The sequence below is a fragment of the Sciurus carolinensis genome, chromosome 6, assembly GCF_902686445.1.
Source record: "Sciurus carolinensis chromosome 6, mSciCar1.2, whole genome shotgun sequence".
Taxonomy (NCBI): domain Eukaryota; kingdom Metazoa; phylum Chordata; class Mammalia; order Rodentia; family Sciuridae; genus Sciurus; species Sciurus carolinensis.
In genome coordinates this window covers 61,319,445-61,334,218 of record NC_062218.1, presented here as the reverse complement: position 1 = coordinate 61,334,218, position 14,774 = coordinate 61,319,445, and the positions used below count along the sequence as shown (strand labels likewise).

Genomic DNA, 14,774 nt, shown 5'->3' with positions numbered 1-14,774 from the left:
AAATATTACTGACTAAATATATGAGAGAGTTAACAAAAAGATATTAAAGACAATTAGACCCAATTATATATATGTTAAAACAAAAACAAAGAACAAGGATTGCTCTTTAAATTGTACAATGTTGTTATATCAAAATAAATTTTAAATGTTTAATAACTGTTGTAATCTCACCACCTAAACATATACATTTTTTATTTTTTCATATTTCCTTTTTGTCTGTTTATAGGCACATTTTTACATTTTATAATGTTAATGTTTTCCATGTCATTGTCTGCCTTTCCACTTAACATTAATGACAAACATTTATGCTTTTATTACCTTTTGACTCTGTAATTTAGTACATTCTCTTTTCTTGTTTTTGATGCCCCATTGTGTTCCTTGTGGTCACTAGCAGTGTAACACCCTTGAACAACCTGTCAAATGTTTTTGTGCTTCTTCCACAACTGCCAGTTAAGGGAACCCCTGGGAAAGGACAAAACATTCTGGCAGAAGGGATGGTGCCATATCAGGAAGTGGCCTGTCAAGGTCAGATGTACTTAGGAGAGAAGAAAGGTGTGCTGGCCAGCTGCTCTGAACTGAGAAGGTTGTACACAGGGATAGGTTTAGCTCTATTTTGCAGTTCAATTAACATGTTTCTTCTACCTCTTGGTCCTCATAGTGGCCTGCCTGGCTACCATCTGCTAGGATTTTGCTTTCAATGTGCTGCTACTGAATGGAGAAACAAGAGAATTCCAAACTTCTGAGATCTACAGCCTTTTAGTGAAGCTCAGCTATTTTGCCACTTGTTACCATCCAGCACAAGATGAGTATAGAGAAGAACTCCAGCAACTGACATAGGATTCTGCCAATAGAAGGAATCAGTAGGAAACAGAGGTTTACAGGAGACCATTTCTGTCACTCTCATTCTGGGGACAAGTAGAAGTACATTTGCAAAATTATTTTGAAAAAAACAGGACAATGTGTATTACTTTGTAGTCAACTCTTCTGAAATGGAACTAGTTTTCAATACAGTTTTGAGGAAATGATCCTTGGCACTAAATGTTGATTAATGTGCTTTGAGCTGTGAACCCAGTCTTGGAAAGGGGAGCTCATATTAAGGAGTAAAAAGGTAAAAGTGCTTTGGGTGCCTTGCCTAAGAGATTGAGCCCTTAAATCTTGGAGACAAGTCATATTTTATTTTTATTTTTTATTTTTTATTTTTTTTTTCAAGTCATATTTTATAAATCAAAGAATTTAGATTTAAGATATTTTGTGTGAATTTTCCCTCTTCTATGTACTACCATTTATCAGGTTATTATTTTTTAACTTTTTGTATTTTTTTAGTTGTAGATGGACACAATACCTTTATTTTATTTATTTATTTTGTGTGGTGCTGAGGATTGAACCCAGTGTCTTATGTGCAAATGCCATACCACTGAGTCACTAATCCAGGCCCCTCAGATTATGTTTTAACAGTGCAAGAATGTTTTGGACTATATACATGCTTGGGTCAGAGTTTGAATATTTTAAAATTTTATTTTATTTTCATTATTAAAAATACTCTGTCCTTTAAGAAGCATGCTCAAGTTCAAAATAATTCTTTTGAAAATATTTAAATATTTTGAAAATATTTAAAGTAATATGGGAAAATTAAACTAAGTAGGACTTAAATAATGATATTTTCTATAAGCTCTAAGGCCTAGCATGTATTAAAGAGCATGAGTAAAAGAATGGAGTTACTGCATATCCAAGGACTCATCCACCTTGACATTTCTGATAAGCTTAATCACTCATTCATTCACTGAACACTTACTAAGTGACTATGAGGTGACAGGTATTATGGGCAGTGAGTTGTACACTGTTGTTATCTATGTTACTTTTTAATAATTTGAAAATGTATTTGGATAAGCAAGAGCTAAATGTGTGTGGCACAAACACTTTAAGGCATGTGAGTGTTGCTCTCTCAGAGTCTTATCTATGCTCTGCCAGAGTATCTGTTCATCCCTGGAAACCTCACTTGAGAGGACAGAAGGTGACTGATACCCACATTCTTCCTATACTACATCATCTTATCTGAAACATAGTCACCTTAATCACTGTTTATAAAGTTCCACAACTTAAATATGGCATAATTACAACACATAATGTTTTGGTCCTAAAGGACCTTACGAATACTTGAAATACACAGAATATTTATCTTCTGTAAATGTCAGAGTAAGATGTAAGAGTACAGATAGATCCAGGGTAGCATATACAAATATTGTGAATACTATGCTAGTCAGTGTTTTAACCACAAATTGAAACACCAAGAGAGAGAAAATCCATGCTTGACACTACTGGGAAACAGTATTTTGTTATGCAAGAATCTACTGTACTCAAGCTGAGAGGAGAGATTTAACAAGTTAACTTCTCTCTTACCCAAGTACTCCTGCTTAAATTCTGCTTGAAGTTCAAAGCAGTCTATCTCTAATGTGGATAGCCATACTACCCACATATTTTCACTTCATTTGGAGTTCACCTTTTGTTTTGAAAATATACGGCAAGAGATAAAGATCTGAATATTCTTGGTTATGGGAGAAGGAATTTATGGTTATGAGCGAGTGTAAGGCATCAGTTCATAAGTGACAGAGGAACCCATGTGATTTTTAGAATAAATTTTGTGTGTGTCTGAGAGAGAGAAAGAGAGAGAGAGAGGGACCAGGACGTGTGGCTTATGAGATCCTTGAAAGCATTGCATTGGGTCCAGGATTGGTTCTTTTTAGTTACACATGCAGTAGAATCCATTTTGACAAAATTATAAAAGCATGGAATATATCTTGTTTTAATTCAGTTCCCAGTACCTCTCCTTCCTCTTCCCTCCCCCTAGCCTTTCCCTCTATTGATCTTTCTGCCATTTACCCATAATTATATTTTTTAAATTAAGTTCTTATGGATGTACAGGATGGTGAGATTCACTGTGGTGTATTCATATATGTACATAGGAAAATTATGTCAGATTCATTTCACTGTCTTTCCTTTTTCTATCCCCCTCCCTTCCCTTATTCCCCTTTGTCTACTACACTGAACTTCTTTTCTTCTCCTGTTTTAGTGGAGGTTAACTTCCACATATCAGAAAAAACATTCAACTTCTGGTTTTTTTTGGATTGACCTATTTCACTTAGCATAATAGTCACCAAATCCATCCATTTACTTATAAATGTCAGTCATTTTTCTTTAAAAATTTTTTTAATTGTCGATAGATCTTTATTTATTTAAATGTAGTGCTGAGGATTAAACTCAGTGCTACACATATGCTAAGCAAGTTCTCTACCACTGAGCTACAACCCCAACTCCAGAGTCATTTTTCTTTATGGTTGAGTAATATTCCATTATGTGTATATACCACATTTTCTTTATCCACTCTTCTGTTGAAGGGCATCTAGGTTGGCTCTATAGCTTAGCTATTGTAAATTGTGCTGCTATAAACATTCATGTGGCTGCATCACTGTAGTATGCTGATTTTAAATCCTTTGGATACATGCCAAGGAGTGGGATAACTGGGTCAAATGGTGGTTCCAATCCTAGATTAAAACACACACACACATTTTGGTTGTAGATGGACACAATTCCTTTATTTATGAAGATGGAACCCAGTGCCCCTCACACGCTAGGCAAGCTCTCTACAACTGAGCCATAGCCCCAACCCCATTCCTAGATTTTTGGGGAATCTCCATACTGTTTTCCTGAGTGGTTGCACCAATTTGCAGACCCACCAACACTGTATGAGAGTACTTTTTCCCCACACCTCGCCAACATTTATTGTTATTTGTATTCTTGATAGTTGCCATTCTGACTGAGAGATGAAATCTCAGTGTACTTTTAATTTGAATTTCTCTGATTGCTAGAGATGTTGAACCTTTTATTCATATATATGCTGACCATTTATATTTCCTCTTTTGGGAAGGGTCTGTTCAGTTCCTTTGCCCATTTATTGATTATCTTTTTTGGTGTTAAGTTTCTTGTATAGCTTTTGAGAAATTCCCAGTTATAATTGCATTGACTGCATAAGTCATTGGGTTTATTTTTTTTGGTGGGTTTTTTTTTTTTTTTTTTTTTTTTGGGCATATTCTGGATATTAATGCCCTGAGGAGCAAAGATTTTCTCCCATTCTGTAGGCTCTCTCTTTACCCTCTTGATTGTTTCCTTTGCTGTGAAGAAGCTTTTGCATATGATGCCATCCGATTTGTTGACTTTGATTTTGTACTTTGGGATTCTTGTTAAGGAAGTTAGTTCCTGAGCTTATATGTGGAGTGTTGGGTTTACATTTTCTTCTAGCAGATGCAGGGTTTCTGGTCTTTGATCCTAGGTCTTTAATCCACTTTGAGTTTTGTGCAGGGTTAGAGATAGGGTTAAATTTCATTCTACTACATATGAATTTCCCGTTTTCCCAGCACCATTTGTTAGAGGTTCTCTTCAATGTACGTTTTTGGTAACTTTGTCAAGTATGAGATACTGTATTTATGTGAGTTTGTCTGTGTCTTCTATTCCATTAGTTTTCATGCCTGTTTTAGTGCCAAGATCATCCTGTTTTTGTAACTATAGTTCTGTATTATAATTTAAGGTCTGGTATTGTGATACCTCCTGACTCAAATAGCCAATCTTGTTTCATTTATACTCTTACTCATTCTCATTCCCATGAATCACTCTTGATTAAATCCTAGATGCCTTATCATTACATATTTATTTCTAGAAGATATTCTTAAAAAGATATAAACACAGTACCATTATCAAATAAAACAAGTATTTCCTTTTCATCATATGAAAGCATTGCATGGTTTTAACTTTTATTGCATGGATAAAAATAATGTCTCATAAGGAAAGTTACATTGTAATGTCCATTACGTTTGAAACCGAAGATCTAGGAAGGTATGAGGTATATTGTTGTTAAAGCTACACTAAATCTATTTGTGGAGCTTGGCCTCAAGAACTGCACACAGATTCTGGATCTAGCTAACCTGGTGACAGTGAACTTGAGACTTCCACAAGTTTTTTTTTTTTTTTTTTTTTTTTTAACTTTGGAAAGAAAGGTGTGGGAAGGGGATTTAGTTCCTGTCTTAGGATAAGGCATGTCAAAACTTGTTTCTTTTTCCAAAATATACAAGTTGCCAAGAGAACCATGGACTTTATGAACACGTTCTAGAAGAGACTTGTTTTTGACCGCCTGGGTTGGGGAAACTCGCTTGTTTCGGTCACGTTCCTGCCCTGGGCAGGCGGTTCCGGCTGGCTGGCTCCGGGCGGGCTAGAGGTCAGCGGCTCCGGCCTTGGTGCTGGGTCTCTCGCAGCTCCAAGGCGCTCCGGCGACACTGGGCGTTTCCTCCCTTTCCGGCCTCAAATAGTTTTGTTTTGGTTTTTAGCTCCCTGTCAAGGAAAGGCACCCTGTTGACCAAAGGTTTCCCAGTCTCCACCGGGTGGCCAGCCGCCAAGTTTCCTCCGTCCCAGCTGGCCCAGACTTTGCTCTGTTCGAGATCCTCGAAGGCCAGGGAAGCGAGCCTGGTGGGGAGGAAGGGGCAGGGTCTTTTTCTTCGCTCCGTCCCCGGACCAGAGCCCATCGCACCGCAAACGGCGCGGGCAGTCTCCGGGTGACTCCTCAAGGACCCGGTTCTTCACCATTCCCAAAGGAGTACTCAGTCAACCTGGCCCAGCCGGACTGTGCAGAGGGCGACCCAAACACGGGCACGGTCCGCGGCGCATGCGCCCTCCGAGGCCCAGGCGTCTAAGAGTTCGCCCGCAGCGGCGGCCGCTAGGTGGCGCATGCGCCTTGGAGGGTGCGGGCCGGTCTCTGGGAAGAAGGCGGCGGCGGCGGCGAAAGGCGGGGGCGCCGTGGGGGCCGGGTCCGTGTTTACACAGCGGCGGGCGGGTGCGGACGCGGAACCCGGCGCGGCGGCGGCACGATGGTCATGGCGCATTTTGTCGAGAATTTTTGGGTAAGCGCGGGATGTTGGAAACAAGTGTGGGTTTCGGAGTCCGAGCTTTCGGCGCCCGACCTCGGCCTGCGTGCGCTTCGGGCGGTGGCGGCGGCGGCGGCTTCTCCGGCAGGGCGAGCGTCCTCGGACCGCAGCCTCCCAGGTCCCGCCTGACTGAGGTCCGGCGGGCGACTGGTCACCGACCGGTCGGGGTTGCCGGGCTCGCAGCCCTCCTGGGAGCGGGGGCTGTCAGCGAGGCCCGGGACCCGCGGCGGGGACACCGAGGGACCGCCCGCCGGCGGGGCCGGGACAAAGCGCCGGATGGGGCGGGAGACGGGAGCCGGCCCCACCGGAGGCTCCGGGCGTCGGCGCGCTCCGCGCGGGGCGTGAGCGGCGCTCGGACGCGGAGGACGGGCCCGGCACAGAGCCTGACGCTGTGAGCCAGGGAGCGCCGGGGCTCGTTGTCTTCCCGCGCCGCAGGCCCGCGTCTTAGCGCGTCAGGCCCCCACCGTCTCCACACGCAAGCCAGTGCGGGGCTGGACTGGATCAACACTTCCTCTCGGCCTCGCAGCTCTGCTAGGCTCGTGGGTCTGCGCCCGGGACTTTGCCTCTAGGCCTGCTCACAAAGCGCACGAAAGTTGATTTAATGTAACTGAACTCCCTGGGCTTAAATGCATGGAGATCTCCCTTAGTCCTCTTTCCCCCCTTCCTCATTTTTTCCACGTATCTCAACTTGGTATTAGTTTCTTCTTTGAGAATGACTTCTCAATCTCCCCGTGGAGTGTTTTTTTTTTTTTTTTTTTTTTTTGCATTTATTGTTTGTTGTAATGGGAAGAAAGTACACAGTTCAGGTATGTACAGGAAAGAAACCTGTTTACTCAGGTATTTTGGGTGAATCTCATTTTTATATCCTGACAGTTCCAAGTACTTGAATTCTATTTTGGCTAGGATAGAAATGTTTGAAGGAGTAATTTCTCAGCTTGTAAGGAGGGTATGTTAAATTTTTAATTCTAGGTGTTTCAAGCATAGATATGCTTCGTAATAAAAAGTTATAGTTACTTGTCTTGAATGTTCCTTCTTTGCCACAAACTGAGTATACACTAGATATTATTTATTAGATACTACTAGATATTTACTAGATATTATAATATTTATATATATAAATAATTATATATAATATTTATAATATTTACTAGATATTATTTATTATTACTATTTATTTTGATACAATTCACATTCCAAACGGTACACCCACTTAAAGTATACAGTTCAAGGGTTTTTCATATTTTCATAGTGTTGTGCAGACTATCACTACAATTAATTTTAGAACAATTTTATCAGAAGCAATCCTTTACCCATTACCATTCACCTCCCATTTCCCCCATGTCTCTGTTCTAGGCAAATAATCTGCTCTTTGCCTCTCTAGGTTTGTTTGTTCTGCACCTATCATATAAATGGGACCATTGTGACTGGCTTCTTTCACGTAGCATAATGTTTTGAAGGTTTTTCCATAAATAGTGTGTATGAGTGCTTAATTTTTTTATGACCAGATAATATTACATTTCACATTTTACTCATCCATTTATCAGTGATGGACATGTGGTTTTCACTTTGGTTATTATGAATAATGCTATGAACACTGTTGTGCACGTTTTTGTGTGAACATATGTTTTCATTTCTTTTGGGAATGGAATTGCTGGGTCATATGGTAACTCTATATTTAACATTTCAGGGGACTGCCAAACTTTTCCAAACTGGCTGCAGCATTTTACAATCCCACCAGCAATGTCTCAGGATTCCAGTTTTTCACTTTGTCATCCACACTTACTATCTTTTTAATTTTAATGTTATAATGGGGAGATGTGAAATAGCATCTCATTGTGGTTTTGATTTGCATTTTTATATGGCTAATGATGTTAAGCATATTTTTGTTTGCTTATTTCCATTTTTGTGTTTTCTTTGGAGAATTGTTTAAATCTATTAGCATTTTAAAATTGTTGTCATTTTATTACTGGGTTGTATGAATTCTTTTTATATTCTGGATACATATTTCCTATCAGATATATGATTTGGAACTATTTTCTTACCCTTCTATGGGCTATCTTAATAACAGCCTTTGGAGCACATAGTTTTTAATTTTGATGAAATCTTGGTAAGTTCTGATTTATTTACTTTTCTGTCACCTGTGCTTTGTTGTTGTATCTAAGAAGCCTTTGCCCAACTGAAACTTTACTCCTGGGTTTTCTTTGTAAGCGTTTTATAGTTTTAGGTCATTTATTTAGGTTTGTGATTCATTGGAAGTTAATTTTTATGTGTGGTGCAAGGGTACAATTTAAGTTTTTGCATTTGGATATCCAGTTCTAGCACCATTTGTTGAAGTCTTTTTTTTTTTTTCTATTAAATTGCTATGGCACTCTTATCAAATATCACTTGACTATAGATGTATGGGCTTATTTCCCGATTTTTAATTTTGTTACATTTTTTATCCTTATGCCAGCCACTACTATGGTATTTTGATTACTATAGCTTAGTGTAATAAGTTTGGGATCAGGAGTGAGAGTATTCTGGGTTTTTTGTTTTGTTTTTTTTGTTTTTTCCTTTTTAAGATTATTTTGTCTATTCTAAGTCCCTTGCATTTCTATATGAATTTTAGGACTAGCCTGTCAATTTTAAACATGTTGTTTTACAGTGACAATTTAGGATTACCATTTTTTCCCCTATGTATTTGTTTGTTTATTTTCTAAGTCAAAGTCAAATTCATTAACCAGGGTCCTTATCTTTGGAGGTCCTGATCTTGGAGGTCTGGACATTTTAGGCATGTTTCTAAGAATTATATGTGGGAGAGAGACATGGAGAGAAAGACAGACAGACAGACATAGACAGCTATCAAGGCTGTTTTTCCTGGCCTTTGTAGGTGAAGCACATAACCTCCTCACTGAAATCTTTATGGTTTACTGTGTAGGAAAAGACAGGGCAAATTCCCCCAGCCCACCCCAACTTTTTTTGCAGTGCTGGGGATTAACTAGGACCTTATGCATGCTAGGCAAGCATGCTATCACAGAGCTAAATCCCCAACCCGAGAAACAGGGTTTTTTTTTTTTTTTGGTATCAGGGATTGAAACCAGGAGCACTTAATCACTGAGACATATCTCCAGCCCTTTTAATTTTTTTATTTTGAGACAGGATCTTGCTAAGTTGTTTAGGGCCTTGCTAGTTGCTGAGACTGGCTTTGAACTTGTGATCCTCCTGTCCCAGCCTCCTGAGTTGCTGGATTACAAGTGTGGGCCAGTATACCTGGCCTCAAAACACTTTTCTAAATATACAATTGTTTAAAAATTGATGTTCTTTTGAATGTTTTGCATATTTTTGATGCATTAATGTGTTTTAAGTTTGCTAACATAATTTCAAATCATGTTTTAACATTTTAAAGTTATATTTTGTTTCCTATTAATTAAGTTTTGTGGCTCGTTTAAAAATATTTTTTCCATGCTGAAAATTGAACCCAAGGCATCATGCATGCTAAGCAAGCACTCTACCACTCTATACTCCAGCCCAGTTTGTAGCTATTTTCTGAATATTTTTGGTGTTCCCTGTTTGACCCTATTAATAGAGGAATGTGAATATCTGAAATCTAGAGAGAAACCTAAATTTAATTTGTGTTTTAGTCTTTGTCTATGTTTCCACTGTTGAGCACAAATAGTAAAATAGACTGCATTTCATTTTATTTCCCATTGGGGCTGGAAGCTCAAAATTGGAGCATGAAGTGCTCTAGAGGAATCTAAATGAGCTAGGAAAGTCTAGGAACTAACTAAATAACCAGCTTCTGGGAATTTGATAGTTGTCTGTTTAAAACAGCTTAAAAATTTACATAGTTCAGGGTCATTTATGAAATAATTCCTTAAAATTGAGAATTTACTATATTAATTTCACTCCCCCATGTTTAAAGTGGCATTAAATTTTTTATCAATTAAAAAAAATTGTTGATGTGTAATAAGGGAAACCTTTGAAGTTTTAGGTTTCTAATCAGTCAACCTATTAATTGTCTTCCCCCTACATATATAGAGGCAACCTTTTTGTTGTCGAATTCTGTTAGAGGAAATTTTGAATCATTGAAACTAACTTCAAGCTTATTTGACAGTTGCAGTTTCTTCCTTATTCTTTATATTTTTTTCTGAACTAGAATTGTTGCTAAATTAAAAATTCCTTTACTTAATACCAGACTTTGAAGAAAAAAATGTATTCAAAACTTCCTACCCACCAGGTGTTTTGTTGCTGATAAGTCAGTTGGCACAAAGTTTAGTACTATTGATAATCAAGCTGAAAATGTTTCTCTTCTATTAAATTGGACAGCAAAAATACTTTTGATACCAGAAATCCACACCATTGCCTTGAATATGTAAAAACAGTTGTTAAGCCTTAAAAGATTATGTGTAAACTTTAAAGGGGTATTAACCAACATTACAGTTAAGTAACTGTATGCAGTGCCTTTCTCAAAGAATTGAATACTAGTTTACAGTATTCTTGAGATTATATCAATATTGTACTAGAGTAATTAAAATGACTTAATGTTTTTATGTAAACCTAGATTAGTTCAGTAAAAGCATTAAAGGAATGAATTTCATAGCTAATCATTATTTAAGGGAAAATATAGGCACAATATGCTTGAGTTGAATACTGTATAAGCTTCATTTTACAAAGTAATTTAGTCTATATATGAGGCATTTACACAGACACTAAATATTCTTTAGTAAATGTAATATTGTAGCAAACGGATTTTTTTTTTTTTTTTTTTTTTCTTTTGTGGTACTGGGGATCGAACTCAGGGCCTTGTGCTTGCGAGGCAAGCACTCTACCAGCTGAGCTATCTCCCCAGCCCAAACTGATGTTTTTACTTAGGTGACTTTTTCTAGTTAGCAAAAATTAACATTTATCTCAGGTATTTTTATTATGAAATTTTCCTTATTTCCCTTACTGTTTAACCAGTATAGAAGTCTCATTTCGTTTGTTTCTTACTGCATGGATATTGACTTACATTAAGTTAAATTGGAGTGCTTGGATATAGATATCCAAAATTTATTCTGTCATTAGAAGCTGTGAGGATTAAAATGGTTTTGAAAAATCTGGAATTGCTATTAATAGGACTTTGAAATCCAAAACATTATATATATTTAAAAAAAATTTTTTTGTTTTTGTTTTTGGGTACTAGGGATTGAATTTAGGGGCACTTAACCACTGAGCCACATCCCCAGCCCTTTATTGTATTTTTTATTTAGAGACAGGGTCTCACTGAGTTGCTCAGGGCCTTGCTAAGTTGCTGAGACTGGCTTTGAACTCAACAGTCCTCCTGCCTCAACCTCCCAAGCCACTGGGATTACAGGCATGTGCCATCTCACCCTGTGCAAAACATTATTATATTTTTGCTTGATTATCTAGTCTGAATTTAGTATCTTAAATGAGAGATTGACACACATGTTCTTTGGGGTCATTTATGCATATGAAAAATTTAAAATATATATCTTTATAAAATTAGTTGAGATGATGAGAGGAACCCAGAATATAGATAGTCTATTTTTTTTATAGATAATCTTTTTATTATTTAAGATTCCCAAATATTGTAGTTTGGGATATCTGCTTAGGATGCTATCCCATCAGAGGATATACTAAAACTAAATACAAATGCACATATGTATATGTATTTACTTTATACAGTTTTACAGATTTGTAAACCATTTTACATGGTTAATTTTCAAAAGGTATAAAAGGGATTTTGTAGTAAAAAATCTACCATCTAGATCTCCCAAAAGGAAGTCACTGTTGCCAATTTTTTAGTAACTTTCCAGAGATAATCAGTGTATATACAAGCAAATAACATTCACCAAAATGAAAAAAATGAAACAAGTATTATTGTATAACTATTAGCTTGTTAGCCAGTCCCAAATAATTTTCACTACAACAAGCTATGAAAATGCAGACCATAGATTCATCTAAGCTGGTTCCATTAGACTTGACAAGTAGACATTCTAAAATCACAGAATTTTAGATTACACTAAATTTTACTGTGAGATCCTTAGGAATGGTTTGTTTGTTTTGTATTTTTGCCTTATTTTTTGAAGAAATTTAAGGTGAAAAATCAATAGTGGGGTTTGGGTTGTGATTCAGTGTTAGGGTGCTTGCCTAGCACATGTGAGGTCCTGGGTTCCATCCTCAGCACCACATAAAAATAAAACAAAGGTATTGTGTCCACCTATGACTAAAACAAAATATTTTAAAAAATCAATAGTGAGTCTGTATAAGTTCAATTCAGAGGAAGGGTTTTTGAACATTGATATTGGAAAGGATAAAAATTTGATATTTTGTTCTAGCCCTACCCATTAAGTCCTAAATACTCTAATCCTTTCAGAACTACTTAAATTATTTAGGCAAAGGATGGGAAAACAATTATGCTTTGAATCATCCTGCATATTTGATTAATATAAGGTGTTTGAAAGTAGGGAGATACTCGTGGGAGTATCTCTTAAAATTATCCATCCTGATATCATAATTCTAGAACAGTTTACAGAAGCCACCCTTAGGAATCCAACTGGAAATATGGCGCCATAGGGACTTATAAAGGAAAGGGGATAAGTTTGGCTTTCAGTTTTCTAAGTGAGGAAGAATTAAAGGATATTAGAGTTGGAAGAATTTTAGTATTAGTCTTGTCCACAAAGGTAGTATAAATTGATCAGATGTGGGAGATACAAAAAGACCAGCATAATAGCTGCTGAGACTTGTTGGGAAAGGTGCTAGAGGATGTTGTTAGAATGGCCAGATTAGCAAAAATGAAATTGGGAAGTGATTAGTGAACTGTGTGTTGAAATTGAGAAGATATTTATGCTTCCTCATGGAATTGAAGGAATAAAAGTATGGAAGCTATGGAAAGAATGTTTGCTTGATTTTAGGGAAAAGAGGGAATGTATAACATAATTAAAGCAAGTTGGTGGTGATGGGTTTTAAAACCAAGGAATGTGAGTTTTCAGTTGGTCGAAACAATATGCTTAAGTACAATTTTCTTTTAATTACAATTATTGCTATCTGATAGGTAAAACACAGAAGAGTACACAATAAGAATTACCTGTACCTCTCTCTTTAACTTTTGATTATCTTTAGAAATGGAAAAATCAAGATCATTTGTACTATATAATTCTGTATCTTTGTACTTCTTTAAGACAATATTTTTAGTTGTAGATGGATGGATATAATATCTGTATTTACTTTTCATGTGATGCAGAGAATTGAACCCAGTGTCTCACATGTGCTAGGCAAGCCCTCTACCACCCAGCCACAATCTCAGCCCTGTGTCTTGATACTTTTAAATGTTACTACCTTTTTCTCATATGATTAGTTATTGAAAAAATTTTCAGTGATTGTATAGGTTTCCATGAAATGGATAAGCTGTTATATTTTTGATCCCCCCTTTGGATACTTAGATTCTGCCCATTTTTTCCCACTCATGAATTATAAGGACTAGAGAGTTAAGTACTGTTGTGAACAAGATTCTTACTTAAGAAAGTACCCTTCTGTTTCCTGGAAGAGTAAAGAGTTGAGAAAGCTGAAATTAATTTTTTTTTCATTTTGAAAGTAATGATAAGTAGTTTCTAGATTATTACAGAAAATTCAGAATTAAAATTTTAAAAATGATCTCACCACTGCTTGCTTCTGCTGTTTTTACTGAACCCCATATGTATCTACTTAGATAGCTTTAAGGATTTAACTAAATGGAAGAGATAAGTTATAATTAAAAAAGATTAGGGAGGAGTATCCGAGGGGTGATAAAAACCCCTTTTTGAAACGTAATGTTTTTAAAATGTAATGATTTCTTCCCTTTGGTCAACCAACAAATGTGAGTCACTTTTGTACCTTCAGCAAATAGTTCTGACTGCTGAAAATTGCTCATTCTACTTATTTTAATTACTATTTTCTGCTTTAGCAATATCTTGCCAGTGACTCTGAAGAATACTTTTAGAGATCCTGACTGAAAATTTCAGTATATAAACAAAATGTTGACTAGAAGGTTATATCTTGTGATGTCCTGTTTACTTACAGAAGAACTGCTTTCATATATTTTACCCTCCTCTTACCAATTTTCAAGGCAAAAATGGCATGGGAGGACTGTCATTGCAGATTTGTTGAATTCCCATCAAAATGATCTTTAAAGGTTCTTCACTAGAAGGGCTAGTCTAAGAAAAAAGAATCTTTAGAAATAGTTAAATGTTACATAATGTTTTCCAGACAACACTGGATAAAGTGACAACATGTATTAGCCCATTAAGTCCCAAGTTTTCATTTCTGTGAATATTCCAACAAAATTGACATAGGTATGTTAAAATAGGTTGGACATCATGATCTAGAGCTCATATGTCCTTTAATATCATTAAAAATGAAAAATGCAGATTGTTCTATAAATAGAACACTAGGACAATTTAGTATCTTTTATACATATAAGCCATCCTATAATTAGGACATTGGGTGAATATGATACCTGAGATGCTGGGACAAAATTGATGTTATATTTTGTAGTGACTTGTTCATAGTTGTCTAATAAATAGAGCTAAAGTAACAGGGAAATGTAGACAGGGCAGGAAGTGATGATATTTAGTTATTTATTTTTGAGGTGATTTGGACGTAAGGATGGTTTAAGCATGTCATTGATACTTTACAGGAAGCACTTATTAACCCTTCTCTCACCCCTCTTAAAGGTGTGAGAGAAATTTAAAAATTTAAAATGTTTTAAAAATTAAAAAGGATATTCAGTGAAGCCATCATTTGAATTCATTATGCAGTTTTCAATCTATCTTCTGCCTATTTTCCAATTCT

The 14,774-nt window shown here is 36.8% G+C and overlaps 1 protein-coding gene across 1 annotated transcript in view; it reads left to right on the top strand.

Moving 5' to 3' along the window:
- The first annotated feature begins 5,536 nt into the window (after window positions 1-5,536).
- Window positions 5,537-14,774, top strand: part of Fcho2 (FCH and mu domain containing endocytic adaptor 2) — a 132,127-nt gene continuing 122,889 nt past the window's right edge. The window contains 2 exon segments of the mRNA XM_047555504.1: window positions 5,537-5,848; window positions 5,850-5,942. Of these exon segments, the coding sequence (XP_047411460.1) occupies window positions 5,708-5,848; window positions 5,850-5,942 (234 nt within the window). The 5' untranslated portion in view covers window positions 5,537-5,707.